This window comes from Microtus pennsylvanicus, chromosome 2 (genome assembly GCF_037038515.1).
Source record: "Microtus pennsylvanicus isolate mMicPen1 chromosome 2, mMicPen1.hap1, whole genome shotgun sequence".
NCBI classification, from domain to species: Eukaryota; Metazoa; Chordata; class Mammalia; order Rodentia; family Cricetidae; genus Microtus; species Microtus pennsylvanicus.
In genome coordinates, this window is record NC_134580.1 from 55,325,194 (window position 1) to 55,345,001 (window position 19,808).

The 19,808-nt window shown below is 37.6% G+C and overlaps 1 protein-coding gene across 1 annotated transcript in view; it reads left to right on the plus strand.

The window, feature by feature from the left end:
• The window catches only part of Csmd3 (CUB and Sushi multiple domains 3), a 944,903-nt gene that overhangs the window by 804,007 nt on the left and 121,088 nt on the right, over window positions 1-19,808 (plus strand). The window contains exons 36-38 of the mRNA XM_075961035.1: window positions 6,966-7,090; window positions 16,025-16,121; window positions 18,519-18,623. Coding sequence (XP_075817150.1) covers window positions 6,966-7,090; window positions 16,025-16,121; window positions 18,519-18,623 — 327 coding nt within the window. The remainder of the gene's footprint in view (window positions 1-6,965; window positions 7,091-16,024; window positions 16,122-18,518; window positions 18,624-19,808) is intronic.

Genomic DNA, 19,808 nt, shown 5'->3' on the forward strand with positions numbered 1-19,808 from the left:
GCTATATGATCTTGTGAGCAGAACAGAGAAGTACTTGTGCCAGTGAGAATATTACAGTAATATAGGAAAGGGAAAAATGAAGGAGAAGGTTAGGGGCTGCAAAGGTGGCATTGTTAGAACACCATTACATTGACCAATGTGTCAGCATCAGCCGGGTAGAGCCTTGTCACCAATAATAAAACACTTTGCTACTATGTAAAAGAGAGTTTCCACTCTTGTAATACAATGTTTATTTTGCAGTTCTGTTTTAATGGAATCTGACTGTAGTACAGAATAACTCAGATAAAGACAATTCAGAAAGGTGAGATGCTGTCAGGTCAAGAGCTAAACCCTTAAGTCAATGTGGTGGTAGCACAAGCCTTTAATCCCAGCACTAGAGTTAGAGGGGGGCAAGTATCTGAGTTCCAGGGCTAGCCTAGTCTACAGAGTGAATCTCAGAATAACTGGCAGGGCTACACAGAGAAACTGTGTCATGAAACAATAACCACCACCACCACAAAACAAAAACAGCAACAACAAAAGCGCTGAGGTCTTTCTCAAGTTTCTGGCAATTTAGGAAACCCCATGTTATCCTCAGGAAGTCTGGAACAAAGTTTTCAAAACTTAACAGTTGACAATTTGTTTGATTATGATGATATTTTAAATCTTGCAAACAACTGAGATAGACTTTGTTGGTGTGTTCAGTCTTGAAGTGAAAGAGAAACATAAGTTAAGGCAAAACACAAACACTCCAAAGTGTTTAACATGTTTATGCATAGTTGAGCAGTACAACTATGACCAAGTGACCAAGGCTTAGGGGGTCATCCCTAAGCTAAGATGTCAAGCTCTCAACGTGTCATTCTTGATTCCCCTGGAATCCATGTGAAAATATAATGTGTTTAGCTAAAGCAGTTATATCACTCTAAAAGTAGAATTTCATAGTATAATATATATAATATATATACATATAAAATATAACTAAAATGAGAGGGAGAGAGAGAGACAGAGACAGAGAGACAGACAGAGAGAGAGACAGAGAAAGAGAGAGAGAGAGAGAGAGAGAGAGAGAGAGAGAGAGAGAGAGAGAGAGAGAGAGAGAGAGAGAGAATATCACCTTTGCTCCACTAGATTCCAAAACCAGGACCCCAGCTCCAGTGGGCAAAGGGGATGGAGCCTAAAACCAAAGATTGTTCTCAAACTTGTGGACTTGTCTAAGTTCTAGTAACTTTATATTTCCTCTCATTTTTCAGGACACTATTCTATACTTATGCTACTCCTATGTGTTACTAGTACCTAACTGGCTTGATTTTATAGGCTTATAACTAGCAAAAACTTATCTCAGTATAAATCACTGTTCAAATACTATTGGTTTGCTTTGTATTATATTTTGATGAGACTTTTAAGTTTGTATTTAGTTAATACTTCTACTTTGGGGGGCTGGAGAGATGGCTCAGAGGTTAAAGGCACTGACTGCTCTTCCAGAGGTCCTGAGTTCCATTCCCAGCAACCACATGGTGTCTCACAGCCACCAGTAATGAGATCTGGCGCCCTCTTCTGGCCAGCAAGCATACAGATAGACAGAACACTATATATAATAAATAAATAAATCTGAAAAAAAACTTCTTCTTTGAACTGTAAATATTTTTAATTTCAAAATTTCTGAATACAGTGGCTAGAGAGATGGCTCAGCAATTAAATGAATTGGCTGCATGTGCAGAGGACCCACTGTTCTCAGCACTTCCACAGGATCTCAAAACAGTCTGTAACTCCAATTCCAGTGCTTCCAGTGTCTCCTTTGGGCCTTCAATGACCCCACATGAATGTGGTATACGTGCAGGCAAAACACTCATGTATATAAAGCAAACCCAAATAAATTTAAAAATAAATATTTTGAATACAAATGATTGTGTCTCATTTTTAACTAAAAACTTTGGTGTATGAACATTTTTAATACGAAAATCATCACAGAACTGTCTGAAGTTCATCCTTACGTATTCTGTTTAATTTTTTGTTTAGTTTGCACTTTTGTTGTTACTTAAGTTATCGCCTGCTTCAAGCCCTTGATCTTCCGTTTTCTGCTCACTAGAACTCAATACTCTTTGATGCTTTTCTCTCTTACAGCATCGTTTCTTTCAAGTCTCACACGGAGACTTTATGACTCTTGCCACTCATTCTCCATACTCTTGTTCATGTGAACATCCATTATCTTATACATTTATAGCTTTTGTATTTGTTAAAATTTTCTTAATTTACTTGAATCCATCTCATTTTCTCCACTATACTATTTTATACTTGACCAAGAGGAAATTTCTGATACATAATAGCTGAGCAGGGAGCGTTTATTTATTCATGCTCACTGATAATTTCCTGAATACATGCAGATATAACAATGTTAGCCACCTTCCCACTGAGTTCAAGCCGTCAAACTTCATCATTGCTCTACATTCTTCATTGTTCTGTTCCTTACTTAAAGCACATCTGAAGTTTTCCAATGCTAAGATCTGCAAAAAAGTGATACAGGTAAAATACACAAAAATGAATTTAAATGGAAGGATTGGAAAAATGCAAGCAGCTGGCATATATACAAGTGTAATCTTGTACAAAGCTGTATCCAAACAATTCATGGGTAAATTGAATTATAACATTGATACAAATTTAAAGTTGTAAAGAAGGTAAAAAAAAATGATTAATAAAAGTTAGATAGAGAGCTTTCACCCTCAAATCTGTCCCTGTTACACTTTAGTGCTCTTAAGATATTTCAGTCCTAAGCCCCAAGGCTGTCCTGCTCTGAGACTTGGAGATTCAAATAACCCCCAAGGCCTTAGGTAGAAGGACTTCTGTCGGTGGGAAGTCTCTTTTGAGAAGTCCCTGAAGCTACCACCTACACCCCATAGGGGAAAAGTCTTTAATTAGCTGCTTATCCCTTCACTATTATCTGCTGTGTTCTTTCAGTGCCTTCCAGACCCAGAATCACCTGTACTAGAAGGTTCCCAGGCAATGGTACTGTTTATGTAGTTCTTCTCTTTTTCCAGAGTGGGAAAATTTTGAAGATTTATGCTTTGTGTGTGTGTGTGTATTTTTTTATCATGATCTCAACTTTCATTCCTTCATTGGCTCATTTGTTCATCTTTACTTGTAATCAAGAAAGATTTATTAAATATGGTGTTAAATCGCGAGTATCAATATTGATAAGAAGTATAATTTTTAATTCTGAAATCAGCACCAGAAGGCAGTCAAATTGTTTTCCTTTTATTGGGAGTAAGGTCCCTGCCTTATCCTAGGAGAGGCACACACAAACATGGGAAGATCCCCAGGTGTCTGGAACACTATGCCCAAAAATGGTTCCAACAGAAAAATGTCAAAGATAGAGATCGTTGAAGGCCATGGCAGGTGCAAATTAAATAGCGGAGGGAGTCAGTGAGTAGAGTGTGAAAGGACCTTAATACGTTTCTGGAAAATCACTTGTAGTAGATCAGAGTAGAAGTCATAAGATGAGCTAAGAATCTATCTATAATAGTCACAACAAAATGGAATAATAATTGAGAGTGAGAGATCAATATCATGGAAATGAGATTTGCCAACAGTCAGGATATACTATCTATCTATCTATCTATCTATCTATCTATCTATCTATCTATCTATCTATCTATCTATCTATCTATCTATCTATCATCTATCTATCTATCATCTATTTATCTATCCATCTATGTATTTATCTATCATCTATCTGTCTATCTATCTATCATCTATTTATCTATCTATCTATCATCTATCGTGTGTGTTTGTGTGTGTATGTGTGTGCATGCCTATATGTGTGCACACATACGTTAGTGAGTACAGGTTTACACATATAAAGATACCTGTGTGGAAGTGAGAAGATGACTTCAGGAGTCTCTTCTTGCCTTCCTCCTTCTTCAAGCAGGTTCTCTCTTGTTACTGCCACTGCTTTGCACACTCCAGGCCCATGAGCTTCTGATCCATTTTCCTGTTTCTGCCGCATGTTCTGCTGGAGGATGCTGGGATTGCAGATGCAGAATCATCTGCACTATTTTAACCAGTGCTCAGGAATTAAGTCAGGCCATCAGGCTTTCCCTGCAGTATCAGTGCTTACTGACTGAGACACGCCTCTAGTTCAACATGTCTATTTTAAGGAGAATTATGGGATTTGAGAAATCGAATATGTGGTGGAAAGAAAGAGAAATCAAGATGACTCTTGGTTTTATGGCAGAGGAACGGTGAGTGACAGCAGCATCCACTGAGTTGCAGGAGAGAGGAATGAGGAAGAATATAAAGCTATTATTTGGACATATGAATTTTGAAATTCATAATGAACAATGTTCGTCTTAAAGATATTGGAGGAGGCGTATACAGCCTGAGGTGAACACTTGCTGTTTGCAAAAGATATGGAAATAAGTGTAGTCAATAGCTGAGGGATGATGATTAGGTAGAAGGAAATAGGCTAATGAAATGAAGTATATTTATATGTTTTTTAACAGAGAAGTAACATTTTATAACTTTAGAAAGATCATTCTGACAGAAATTTGCAAGTATATATTATGTATAAATTATACAGAAAAGCCTTGGTTATGATGAATGTAATATGTCAGGCAAAGAAAATGAGAATTTGACTGAAGAGTATAAAGATGTAAGAGAAGAAATGTAGTGTATTAATTCATCCACGGATCAGAAAGAACTTTGTGAGCCATTTTCCTTCCTTTATTTTTTATCAACCATCTATCTATCATCTACCTATCTATCTGTCTGTCTGTCTATCATTTATTTTTGGAGCAATTATTTTATGATTCCCTTTCTAATCCTTCCAGAATATTTTTTATTCCTATAGAAAAGTTGTCAATATTTTTAAAGGTGCAAAATACTTCCTAACCAGTGTAATTGAATTTTTGTTTTGCCCTGGCATTGTATGTAATATAAGAAAACAGACAGAGCCCAGTGGTTAGGAGATCTGTTTGTAACAAGAGGCTACTCACAAACACACCAGTAACTCCAGTTCTAAGGGATCTGGCATCATCTTCTGGCCTCTGAGGGTATCTATACACATGCACAAACTCATGCTAATGCAAATATGAAAAAAAAAGAAAAAAGAAGAAGAACAAAAAGCCTGACAAATGACTATAAAAGAGTGTTACTTATAACATTTTTGTTGTCTTCTTCAAGCAAGTATCTTGGAATTTTGCATTTGAAGAAGTGTCACAAAACTGTGATTTCTTTATGTAAATCTGGTGATAAGCATGTGTGAAGGAGAGATGGCTTGGTAGGTATGACTGTGTGCTTCACAAGGAAGAGAATCTTACATTCCTGCAATCTAAGTGCTTGGGGAACAGAGACAGCTTCATGACTGACAGCATAGATCAGGTTCAGTGAGAGAGCCTGTTTCAAAAGGATAATGCAGAGAGAGGGCAGGACACACAAAGACCTCACTGATGCTCCCCCTTCTATTGTTTGTCTCTCTGTCTCTGTTTCTGTTTCTTTCTCTCTCTTTCTCCCTCTCCTCTCTCTTATATATATAATGTTTTAAATTTTATTTTTACTTATAGCTACCATTATAGGCAAATTAGGAAAAAATGTTCAACCAGCAAAGCACCTTTTGGTATGTAAAATAATAACAGTTGCAACCAAAAAAAAATCTAACATGTTAATTATTTATAATATTTTAATCAATTGGACTAGTTTCTTCATGTCAAAAATATTTGATGTGAGATTCCTTTCTGTATGCTATGAATATGTTTTATGACCTTTGGTTATTAAAGAAGCTTTTTTTGGCCAAAGGCTTAGTAGAGTAAAGCCTGGCAGGAAATCTGAACAGAGACACAAAGAGAAAGTAGGTGGAGTCAGGGAGAGGCCATGTAGCTGCCAAACGTGACAGATGCAAGATCTTTACCAGTAAGCCAGTCTTGGGCTGATACACAGGTTAATGAAAATGAGTTAAGATGTTAAGAGTTAGTTAATAAAAAGCCTGAACTAATAGGCCAGCAGTGTTATAATTAATAGAGTTTCTGTGTGATTATTGGGGTCTAAACAGTCAGGAAACGAGAGAGCAGTCTTGTCCTACATTTTCTTTTTCACAAAGCATTTTGAATTCAGTAGTATTTTCATTTCACGGATTAAGACCTTGACATTCTAATGAATTTGAGGAACATTCTCAAAGGAAAGAGGATTCAAAATTTATGAATTAGGCAGTGCCCAGAATCTGAATAAAGTTATTCATGACACGAGACCTTAATCTCATACATACATTCTGAAAGAGCTTGAAACCTCAGCTGAGTTTTGTGTAGATTTAAGAGGAAGAATAGAACATATTGCTCTCTCTTGTAGACTGATAATAATCATTGAAGTATCTATTCTCCCTTGTGGAACTTTGGATCCAAACCCCAACATGTAAATCCCAGGTTCATCACTTACTGAGAAATCTTTTGGCTTCTTAATGACTCTGTTTTCTCAGTCAGGAGATAAATAAAAAAGATTTTATAGTCAGTTTGGACAGTTGGAGTCTTAAGTGAATTTAAATACAGCAGTGATTAGAAGTCTTGTGATATGGAGTGGACTGAATGATTGTTTTCATAGTATATACTACCAGGATCAATATTAGATTTCAAAAGATCCCCTTACCCCTCAAAGAATAATAAAGGATGGGCCATATAACTTCAAATACTAATTAAAAAACTTCTCTATGTGTATGTAATAATTGAAATATTTCACTTCATTTTGTGTCTGAGAACACAGTTGGTGAAGTTTTATGGATTATAACAAAAATGATAATCATAACTGTGGGATTTTAGATATTCTCGCATTAATGGTGTTTAATTAATTTCTGTAGGTATTTTTGCAGTATGCTTGGAGGCTTAAAACATAATGTGATGTGGTTTTGTACACAAAACTGTTCAGTATTTGAGACTGTCGCTCTGACCTTTGTCTTATTTTAATCCTCTGTATTAGAAATAACTGGCTTTCCTGCTGCTTGCTTGCAGTGCCCTGTGGGGGAGTTTTAACTAAGCGCAAAGGGACTATTTTGTCTCCTGGATATCCTGAGCCTTATGACAACAATTTGAATTGTGTTTGGAAGATCACAGTGCCAGAGGGAGCTGGCATTCAGGTAAGAATATTTTTCTTTGTTTTTTTTTTCATTTTCTATTTGGAATTAATATTTTCAGAAATGACAGAACGCATATTATTTCTTAAAGTTTAGCAAATGGTTTGGATAGATATGATTAAGCTTAATAGAAATATATTTAATACATTTGAAACTGAAATTTTTTACTTGGAAATAAAATAAAGTCAAATCCAGTTGCAAAAAGGCAGGCAATAAAAACAAAAACAAACACACAAACAAAAATCTGACACACAAAACAGAATTATGAAATAAGGCAACTGAAGGGGTATGTATATCAGAGAGTCTGGCCATCTCTGGCCTAGACTATTTCCATCAGAAAATAGAAGAGGCTTAAGGTAAAAAGAAATTCATCCCAGTCATACCTCTAGTAACTTATTCCAAGTAAAATTCATCTGCTAAAGTTTCAGACCTCTGAATAGTTCAATGACTTACTAGCCCTAAATTGAGAGCTCAAGTATATTTTATGTTTTAATTACTATGCCCAAGAAATCCATGAAACAAAAATTTCTCTGTTCTGCAAGCCTCTGTGTTCTGCAAGCCCCATGCCCAAGGACAGATAGTTCCTGAAATGCTGGAGGCTTTTGTTTATGGGAGATAACAAGCCAAGGTATCAGTATTCATACCCCTAAACAAGTTTGTTTGTTTGACCCATCTGCTCTGACGTGCTTGACCACATGTGGGCAGGAGGTTTACAGGCTGGCGGAACATAAGGATGTATGCTTCTCTTTGACTGGACCTGATAGGGAATGCAATGAATTATGGGTTTTCCTTCTCAATTCCTTGCCATACTTCATTCTGGTATATTTTCCAGGAACCTGGGTATAGACCTGGCCGAGCCCATCCACCTGGCCAGTATTTAATTAACGTTTTCCTCAAATATGGCTTTGAATGCTAGCAGTGGTCTCATTCTCGCCTCTGAGACTGACATGACCTAAAGATGGAATCACCTCTCAGGGGCAATGCTTCTGAACACTGCTGCGGAAGAGCAGATCTTCAAAATAGGAAGTTGTGAAGATAATCTCAGAAAGACCCAAACACTGGGTATTGTTATTAAAGCATGAAATAAATGGCAAAGAACAATTTTTTTTGGTTTTAGAATATTAAATTCAAGGTTGCTAAATAGCTTAATAGAGCTCACTGCCAAGCCTAATAATCTGAGTTCGATACCGGCTCTCACATGGAGGAAGGAGGTGACCAGCCACTGCAGGTTATTCTCTGATTGTTACATAGGCACTGTGGCACACTCAAAGTTTCAGTGTGCACACGCACACATAGACACACACAAAAAGAGAGACAGACAACACACAAGCAGAGAGACAGAGACAAAGACAGAGAGAATAATAATAAATAAATCCATGAATAACATGATTTTAAGAAATTAAAGCTACCATGGGTGTGAAAACATCCTCTAGAGCATAGGCAGCATACCAGCAGCCATACCCCTAAGGAAAAGTCGACCCTCATTTCCTTAGCGGCCATCTGTGTGTGGTAGCTTTCAGGTGGGGATGGCGCTCCAGCAGCCTCTCCATCAGCGTTGAATCTTGAGTGTCTCTTGCATAGGTCTCCTGTAGGTAGCTACAGCTACTATGAGTTTGTAACTGCATTGTCTCTGTTATATCCAGAGAATGGCAGTTTACAGGACCCTTGCCCTTGCTTCAGCGTTCACATTCTTCTTAGCCCTACTTTAAAAATGTTCCCTGAGCAAGGTTATCTTTCTTACCATGAAACATGCAAAACCAAAAACCTCCCCCTCAATGTACTGTCTTGGTTGCCTGCAAAATTAGAAACACTCAACAGAAAGTGCCTGCCTGGCCCGAGCCTCTGCGGGGGACTGCAGGTGTTACTGTGTGATGCGGTTTTTTGCTTCTGTCTCCAATATTAAACCATTTTCCTAATAAAAAAAATGTTCCCTGAGCTTTGGAGGTGGAGTTGAAATAGATGTCTTATCTACATCTGAGTGCACCTTCTCATTCCCAGCCACTTTTTCTCAGCTCTTTGACCAGATGTAAAGTTTGTATAGGAAACAGGACCCATTGTAAACAAACAAGATCCTTTGAACATAGCTTAGAGCAGCAGTAACAATATATGGGCATAAAGATAACTATTTAGAGGGCAAGTAGACAACATTAGTATTTAGTAAAACAACAGGAATGGGTTTCCACCAGGGCCAAGGACCTCCACACCCCTGAGCTTTTGACCAATTTCACAGCATCATGCACAAATTCCCTCTCAGGGATAGGCCTCCCATCCTATCAAGAAATAATTGATTATCCAGTCACCACCATGCCAATATTGCAGCAGTGGGCACATCCTTTCATTCAGATTGGTATTGGCACATGCAGAATACAGTACTGAATAAGAAAAATGATAATTTTTCTGCATCCAGGACCTCACGGCACGTTCCGGTACTGTGAAAGCTACCCACCAAAAAAGAACTTTCCTTGTTAGTTTAAGATTGATTTCTCTATGTCCTAGAAGCCAAAGCCTGTGGTGTCTTCAGGTAGAGAGTTGGACCATCTAGTTCAGTGATTAATCAAGCACACTGGCAATGATCCGTGCTGTTAGGAGGGGCCTCTTCAGTGGGCTTCTGTGATTCAGAATTCATAGGCGGTGCCCCATATCTGACACTGAGATTTTGATTTAATAACTCTTGCTTTCTGGTATTGTTCTCATATGCAGAATACTGGTCTCATATATAGTCATACATAGATTATTAGCTTACAAAGGAATGGGGTTTCACAAATCTGGTTTTTATACATCTTTATATATGTATAAAGATGTTTTACATATCTTTTGTTTTAGTTAGTTTACCTTCTACCCTTTCCTACTTATACTTTTAAATATAAATATATTTCTAAAGTATACTGTCTTCTAATTTAATATTATATCACACGTGTTCTACCATGCAATGCCCTCTTTAAGGGCCCATTTACCTCCTATCTCCCATGAGCCCTTTCTGTATTTCTCCCAAATACATATTGTGAAAAAAGATTAAAATCAACAAAGACTTCAGGATCGCTCATACCCTGGGTTGTACTCAGAAATGAGAATCACGTTGAACTTTTATCATCTCATTTATTTAAAAGGTTATGAAGGATAGCCTTGATTATTTATATGCTATGAGCTTATTCACTTCGATCCCATCATAAAAGGATAATCTAGAAAACTCGTATTTCTCTCTACTATCATGTCCTATTTTTGGTAATCAGCAGTGAAGCTTTAGTACTTAATGCTCTGATCAAGCTGCTCTCTCATAAGCACCTGCAGAACTAAACCTTTTGCATTGTTCATCTGTGCAGTGAGACAATGCAATGTAAGCCTGCGGATTCCCCCGGCACTCTCGAAACCCTCCTTGCCTCCTTAGTTCTTACATCAACATTTTATGGATTTTAGTAACTTTCCCTCACCTGGTTCATGCTTTTCAGAGTTGGAGGCCCATTTATTTTAGGTCATATTACCCTCTTGGCAGATTCTTTACTTCTATGTGCGCAGTAACTGTTAAGAGCTAAGGATAGCCCACGTAATAACAGGTTACAAGAACAAAAAAAAAAAAACAGCAAAACAGAATAGATCCAAAGGCCCTTTTCTTTTTTAATACGATGAGCACAATTGATAGCACTTGGATGAATATAGGAATCCCACATCTCTAGCCCCAGCTTTAGACTATCTGAACTAGAAACTAGATGTTTTCAGTTTAATTTGTTGTTAAGCTATCCAATAGTGACTTCTTCAATTTTTCTCAAAATGATTCCTCCATTGTGCTTTCTCTCAGGACGGTCCAATCTCCATTCACTTTTCTTTATCATTCTCTATACCAGGATGTCCCCAACCCCATTCAGTTGTCAAGCCAGAAATGTTGACTTTTATTCTGTCTAATACTGTGTATAACAGACTGGATCGCGATGGTGTTTCACAGGTCTCTATTTCTTTCCTTTTGTACTTTTACCACAAAAGAACATGTGGCTCTCATCCTTGCCTTAGACATGGTTTTTTTTGTCTATTCATGACAAAATAAATAACACACCAACCAAACATCCAAAAAATGACTCCTTAACATGGAATTCCATACTGTCTTTCTCACAGCGCTCAGATTTCAGCATCGCTTTTAATCCTCAACGGCAGTCGCTCCTTCTCTACTCAGGTCTCATTTTCTGAAGTTTGTTATGTTCACAACTACCTCCTCTTTAGCTGCATGGCATCCTATTTCCTGTGGACACTGTGAACATTATTTCTTCTCTCTTTGACACTACCCAGTATTTGCCTGCACTTTACCTTAGTTTTTGTCCAATATATATATATATATATATATATATATATATATATATATATATATATATTTGATAAACCTTCTACAAACTAGATGAAAAGGTTAAATTCCCCCTTGTACATTTTTATTCTAAGACTAATCCGATTTTCCTCTTATCTACTAATTATCTGTAAGCTCTTCAGGGCAGTGGCCAAGACTGTTCTGGCAGCTACTGCAGGAATTGGCACTACAAACTCAGTAAATAATTTTTTAAAAAATCAATGGACACTTCCTCAAGCTGTGGATTTGGAATGATTTGGAGAATTAGAAGTGCATAATGAACTAATAAGATACCTGTAGAAAAAGTGTTATATATCACTCGTGTTAGGAAAACACTCTCAAAACTGTACAGGTCAATGCCAATACAAAACCTTTACTAAGGAAGTACTTTATTTAATGAATCCTCTCAGAAAACAAAAGGTGGCTTTAGCAGACTATTTAGAAATCTCATAGCATGAAATATATATAATACTCTTAAATACTCTGAAGTTCTGTTGACCACATTGAAAAATAACTCCATCATGATAAAGACATACTTAATGCATCTCTTATGTTGTAAACTTGGATGTTTATAGTTTTATAACTAATCTGCAGGTTTAAGCAACATTTAATTTGGGAGATATGGTAGTGAACATGTATGCCTAAAGAACTATATGAATACTTAATTAATCAGACTTGAGTTGAAATAAGTTAACCTTTGGTAGAAAAATTTTAGAGAAGAATATTAGACAACAACTTATGATTGACAGTCCTTTGGAAAAGCAACAACATAACGATCTGTTTGTTGTATTAATATAATGTAATAAGTATGCGGCAAGCAATAGATTTTTGTATTTCCCTCTCTATTTTATCAACGTGTACCTGGGACAACTCCCAAAAGGTTATATTTACCAAAAAAAGAAATATTTACCAACTTATGGGGAAATATTGATCACATAATTATTACCAAGATGGATTTTTTTAAGTTCTTAAGATTCCAGAGTAAAGGAATATATTTTTCTGATAAATACCTAATTTTAATAATTAGAAACATACTGCATGTGTTAATCGGTGTTTCTATTGCTGTGATGAAACAAGAAGAACAAAAGCGTCTTGGGGAGGAAAGGGTTTATTCTAGCTTATACCTGCATATCACTGTTTATCGTCAAAGGAAGACAGAACAGGACCTCAAACAGGCCAGGAACCTAGAGGCAGGAGCTGACAGGGAGAACCTGGAGGGGTGCTTCTCACCGACTTGCTCAGCTTGATTTCTTATAGAGCCCAGGACCACCAGCCCAGGGATGGTATCACCCACAATGATCCCGAATTAAGAAAATGCCTTAAATGCTTGCTATACCTGGACATGAAGGAGGCATTTTCTTAATTGAGGTTCCTTCCTCTCGGATGATTTTAACTTGTTGCATGGTGCCATAAAATTATTCAGCTTTCGCTGGGCCGTGGTGGCGCACGCCTTTAATCCCAGCACTTGGGAGGCAGAGGCAGGCGGATCTCTGTGAGTTCGAGACCAGCCTGGTCTACAAGAGCTAGTTTCAGGACAGGCTCCAAAACCACAGAGAAACCCTGTCTCGAAAAAGCAAAAAAAAAAAAAATTTATTCAGTTTTCTCCACCAGGAAGGTATCCTGCTGCCATGGTGGCCTGTTTTACCCCATGCAAACTTCTCAAAAGGCTGGATCAGTTTCTTTTTCTCTTATTTAAATTTGTGTCATTTTAGATTCTCAGTCATTTATTTGCATATCAGAAAAGATTCCAGAACATGGCCTGCTAGGGTTTTTTTTTGTTGTTGTTGTTCTTTTATTTTATTTTGTTTTTCTGGCTATTTCATCTTACAGCTTATATTTGCCTAGAATCCCTGTGACAAATTGTATCAGATTTCTATGATGACCATAGCAGATCACCAGATACCAAATAACCATCTAACCACTTACATGTCTTCTCAATGAACTAGAAGTGACTATCCAAATCTTGCTTTAGTGTTCAAGCATAAAACTGCCAGTAGATCTCCTATTCCAGGTCTCTGAGGAATTCTCCTTCTGCTGTCTCCAATATTGAATGGCAACACATATCTCTTGGCTTTGGCCACATCAGTCTTATTCCTGCTTTTGTGGACACGTTGCTTTGTCATCCACATTTAAATTTAATGCAATATATACTTTCTATGTATCTTAATGTTTCCCACCTAGTTGTATCAAAAAGATGCAAACACACTTCTCTGACAATACACATATAAGGTAATATTTATAAATTCTAGGGATTAGGATCCAATGTTCATGGTTTACACTGACGAATCCAGAATTAAACGACTGCTCATCCTCTTCTACTTGTAGTAGACATTCCTAGAGAGTCTTATATTTTGTTCTTCTGTGTCTCTGTTCTGAGTAACTCAGGGGAAAACAGACATTGTTCTTGTATCATTTGTCTCGGTCTCTTGCAGACACCAATGGCAGCACACATGACACCAGTTTCTTGTACCTCTTCTGAATCCTGTCTAGTTCAGTTGTACATCACCTCTCTTTTTCATTCACATTTGCTGCACCCGACTCAGTTCTGCACTTGAAGAGACGTCTTGGTTATATTCTCCCTCCCACTTCGCCATCCTTTAAGAGAAAACTGAAAGCATAATTAAACTTTCAACTGCACAATTATTTCCCTCATGTTTAGTTTTTAATGATTTTCTCTCCCCACCTTTCTCTGCTAAGATTCTGAGTTTTCAATTTATAGTATAAATTAAGCCTTCGACACACATGATCTAGCTTAATTTTTAGTGACTCTGTAAATTAGATGACTTGCTCACAGTGACTTCTGTGAGCAGTTTGAAGAACAGGTTGATTATCAGCATCCCTAGGCTTTGAAACTTGTGGAGACAGAGGTTATCGGGCAGTTTCATGCTCAGTGACCCTGGCTGGTGTTCACGTGTGTTTGTCATTAAACTTCACTCCTTGTCACTGTTCTATTGTTCTTCTAACGGTGCATCCATGCTTCTCCTTACATAAATATGCTCTCCACTGTGCCTAAGTTGGATCACTGACAGCTCACTAAGTCCACTTGTGATTTGATTCATCCACATTACCACTCACTCAATAATTTCCCTCCTTTAGAGGCTTCTTATTACACGGGTGGAAAATATGTATATGTGTTTTTACTTTACTCACAGATGAAGAAAAGAAAAATTCAGACAAGGATCAGGTATGAATTCTTGTTTAAGAAAGTAGTGGTTGGAGCCTTACTCCTTGTTCTTCAGGAACAGTGCATTAGATCAGGGGCCAATCGTGCAGGCAAACTATCTCCTGCCATGTGGCACTCACCCCTGGAGCAGCAGTGCCAGCATTCCTTTGAAAAGGAGAATGACAGGGGGCTGGTTTGCAGAAAAGGACTGTTTAATGAGTGGGATTGTCGTAATGACTTAGCAAGTGAGTGCCTGTACTTAAAACAGACCCCAGTAAGCTAAAATGAATGCATTCAAATAACCTTCTTCCTTTCCGACTTTGAAACTGCGAAACAGTCTCTGAGCACCAGAATGGAATCCACAGTTGTGAGTTCTGTGGGTTCCTGGAAATCTCATACTGTGCCAAGTGAGGTACACCAAAGTAGCACATGTCACTGTCTTTAAATAAAATTTAATAGACACAGAATTGTAGCCCAGAATTTGCCTTCTCAACTTGAGGGACTTTCAAGGTGACTTGACTATTATGATGACATTAATAAAAATGGCTTTTGGAAGATCCATATAAATCTATGATAAAATATTTTCTTCGGCTGTCTATATTGACAATAATATAAATATTAAAGAAAATATTTAATATCGAATGCTTTTATATATGGAAACAAGATCAAGAATAAGCCTATTGAAAATTCGTTACAAAATCCTCTGTACATGTGAATGACAGATCTATTTCTTTCTAACACCAAAGCAATGGAAAAATCAGAAGCCTAGTATTTCAAAGCATTAATTGTTTGGAACACGAGTTTGAATTCCTAGCACCTTAACCCAAAGCATTCAATGAAGATATGCGCTGCTGAGATGGCGACAAGGAACTTCCGTGTTACATCCATCATGCACACTGTCAGTTGCTCCATAACGTTTCTCTCATGCAAATTTGTTCATGTAGGCAAGCAAAACAAATGTCCAAGATCAGTTTTGCTGAACCATCTATCAAATCCCACAGCCATGTGATCTGTTGTGGGATGACTAAGCCTTTAAGGAACTGAAAGCCTGCTGCGGGTCTATACGGATAATAAAGAGTATGCGCAGTAGCTGAAAGCCAGTCTGGGTCTGTCCAGAGGGCTTTGCCAAGAACAGCTGAATCTGACAGGAGATGATGTGGAACTATGGGCAGATACCATGTCACCTCAGCAGATGCCAGCTCAGCAGATATAGGCAGGGTGGGGAGTATATAGGCTTTGCCCCTTCCTAAAACAAAGCAAACTTGTTTCAACCTGTTCTTGCTGTCTGTGAGGTTGTTACTGCACCTACTTTTCGCTCTCCCCCAAGGGACATCTGCCCGGACCCAGCAACAGTCTGTCCTTGAGATCTCCCTTCTAGTAGGGGGGATCTCTGGACTGCATGTCTGCTTAGAAATCCTAATTCTCACCAGAAGCTGTTATTTCACAGGTCCAAGTGGTCAGCTTCGCTACAGAACATAACTGGGATTCTCTGGACTTTTACGATGGGGGAGACAACAACGCACCGAGACTTGGAAGCTATTCAGGTAAAAGGGAAATCTGAGATCATTTTAAGTGAAGATATAGTCACCAATACAGAACAAAAATTAAAAGAATTCCCCAAAATGTTTTCAGGTTTAATTATGAGCCATACACAATAAGCTAAGTTACAAGAAGTTTTAAAATATTGAAAGAAGTGGTAGCATGCCCATTTAAATTTTACAGCATGCTAATTGTATTTTTGTAATATTTATTGATTTCTTATGCAAATACAAATATTTTATTTATATATTTAATAAAATACTTAAACATTTAATTTTATTAGGATCCATTAATACTGTTATGTGTATCCTATTCTTAAAAATCAGGATAAATAAAATAATAGTAATTAAAAATATGGCTATACTTCAGTTGGTTATGATTTTTCATCCAGTAGAATACTATGATGTCATTAGAATAATTTTAGAGACTGAATAACATGAAAGATGCCATAAAGTACTGTCAAGTGACCAAAAGGAAATGTAAAATTATTTCCCTGAAATGAATACAGTTTTATAGACTAATTTATCTATACATAATCATACTAGAGGGAGAGACAAAATGAAAACTCCCACCATGTTATTTAAGACATTGATGCTTTTAAAAATCGTCTATGAGAATTGCTAAGGTTCTTGGGATGACATGCATCACATTCTAAGTATCCTCCGTCACACATTAGCAGAAGGATTTTTTATTTTGTGATTTTTTTAATAGCTATGTTTTAAAATTTCTAGAAGTATAAATACAAGCATTGCTAAAATGTGACCTTAATTTAGATAATATATCAAAATAAGTATGAATGGTTTTAAACTTTTAGAGGCATTAAAGTCACAGATAAGCAATTATTGAGAATCACTGATGAACAAAAGAATAATTACCTAGGGCAGAAGTGGTGTGATTTAAACATAAATAGCATATTAGATAAAGATTCAGACAGAGGCAGAGTCTTATAAATCTTTGTACATACTTGCATTTATTCTTTAAGAGCGATATTATTCCTACTAGGTGTACTGATGAGAAAAGTGGTTAACGGCACACAGCTGTAAATCTTCACGCCAGCTGTGTGTGACATCTGACTACCCTGTCAGATACCTCCTAACTTCAGCCCTCCGTGGGTCTCAGTACTAACTGAAATTTACGGAGATTAAATTGCCAGAGGTTGTCCAGCTCCCCTATCGTTGAGAGCAGGGCCCAGCTAGAGAGTCACCAGCAGCTGAGTTGTTAATTACTAAGATCCTCTAAGACCTAAGGCAGATCCCCTGACCTTTCCGGAGTCTGTTTACCTCCTGCTTCTGCGGTGACAGTGATGCCACTAAGGAACAGAGTTAGATCAGGAACAATTAAACACCAAGGTGCAGTCGATACGAAATTCTTCGCACATCCCCCAGTAGTCACCAGGGCTTCTCACACACACTTGCACAAAGCGAGTGTAAAGTTGTTATGAATATTCCCAAGACATCTGCAGCCCTGACCACTCACGCTCTTTGAATTTTATCTCAACACAGAAAGGACGATTATCTTCAATGCTTGTCATTTGAAACTGTATTGTATTCCTTAGAGTTTTTTAATAAATAGGCAGGAACTAATTTATTCAAGCATGTGTTCTATATTTTTAAATTCAATAATTGGATGGAACAAGGTTTATTTGCTTCAGAAGTTCAGAAATTTATTATAATGCATCTGTTGAAAGACAGGCTAATATCATTTCATAAACTGGACTTTTTGAAAAAATATAGTGTCAATGTATAAGAAGTATATAAAAAATGAAATATCAACTATTCAACCTGGTTCAGAATTATGTATATATTTCATTAATAAAAGTGAATTTATTACTATCTTCTCTGAACTTATACAAAGTTTGAGGTTACGACGGCTTCAATAACACAAACACATGAAAACTTTTACATAAACTTTATTTATCTTTTTTTTTTTTTGGTATTAGGAGACAGGATTTTTTCTGTATAGTTTTGGTACCTGTTCTGAATTAGCTTTTGTAGACCAGGCTGGCCTCAAATTCACAGATATCTGCCTTCCTCTGCCTCCCGAGTGTAGGGTTTAAAGGCATGCGCCACCATCACCTGGCTTAAACTTTATTTTTAATTCATACACATGATATAGACATCACTTTGAGATTCAAAACAGCTCTGACCACACTGTTTATTTCTGTCTATTTCTAATTTTGGGGAATTATCTGAAGTCATTTCACAGGTCATTCTCCTTAGAGACAGGAACAGTGAAATAAAACATAATGAAGGGGGAAACATTTATGCTGTCTTCTCAAAAGCTTCTGGCCAATACATAATTTTAGTTACAATGTGTTGACTGGTGACCAGTTTACTTAGGCTCTTTATTTTTGCTTTGATCTTATTCACGTGATCCTTGACCCATCTCAACTGTCATTTCAGGGACAACAATACCCCACCTTCTGAACAGTACATCCAACAATTTATACCTAAATTTCCAGTCAGATATCAGCGTCTCCGCTGCAGGATTTCACCTCGAATACACAGGTAAAGGTAATTTATGCTCTCTGTGAAAGAGCAGGTTTTGCTTGGTTATGATTTGTTTGACTTTTAAAAATCTTATATTATTTGGTAGAGTTTTGGGGGTCGCTTATGTATACTAGAGGTGGGCAGTCCTTGGGCTTCCCACAGGTCAGGGAACCCTGATTGCTCTTCGAGCAGATGAGGGAGGGGGACTTGATCGGGGGAGGGGGAGGGGGAGGGAAATGGGAAGCGGTTGTGGGGAGGAGGCAGAAATCCTTAATAAATAAATAAATTTTAAAAAATCTTATATTATTATTTATTAGATGCTTATTTGTTTTCTAAAGATAGAAAGAAAGTTAGGGAACCACACGGAGGAAAGGATGGGAGGACTGGGAGGAACAGGGAGAGGATAAACCTTAATCAGAATATATTGTATGAAAAACATCTATTTTCTTTTTGTAATTTCTTTTGTATTCATTTTGCATACCAACCACAGTTGCCCCTCCCTTCCCTCCTCCTCCACTTCACCTCTCTACCCTACACAACCATTCCTCAGTGATGGTAAGGCCTCCCATGGGGAGTCGACTAAACATGGCATATCAAGTTGAGGCAGAACCAAGCCCTTCGCCCATGTATCAAGACTGAACAGGGTATCCCACCATAGGGAATGGACTCCAAAAAGTCAGCTCATGCACCAGTGATAAATCCTGGTACCACTGCCAGGGATCTCACAAAAATACCAAGCCAAACAACTGTCACCCACCCACATTCAGAGGGCCTAGCTTGGTCTCAGGAACTATACAGGCTCCACAGCTGTCAATCAAGAGTCAATGAGCTCCCATGAGCTCTGGTCAGTTGTCTCTGTGGGTTTTCACATCATGATCTTGACCTCCCCCCCCCATACCCCCGCTCATATGATCCCTCCTCCCTCCCTTTGACTGGATTTTAGGAGCATGGCCCAGTGCTTAGTTGTGGATCTCTGCATCTGCTTCCACCAGTTACTGGATGAAAGTTCTATGATGACAATTAGAGTAGTCACTAATCTGATTGCAGGGGAAGGCCAGTTCAGGCACCCTGTCTACTATTGCTAGGAGTCTTAGCTGGGGTCATCCTTGTGGATTCCTGGCTGGAAAACATCTATTTTCAATAAAAGAAAAAGCAAACTTGTAAAGCAAAACAAAACAAAATAACAACAAACAAAACACAGTC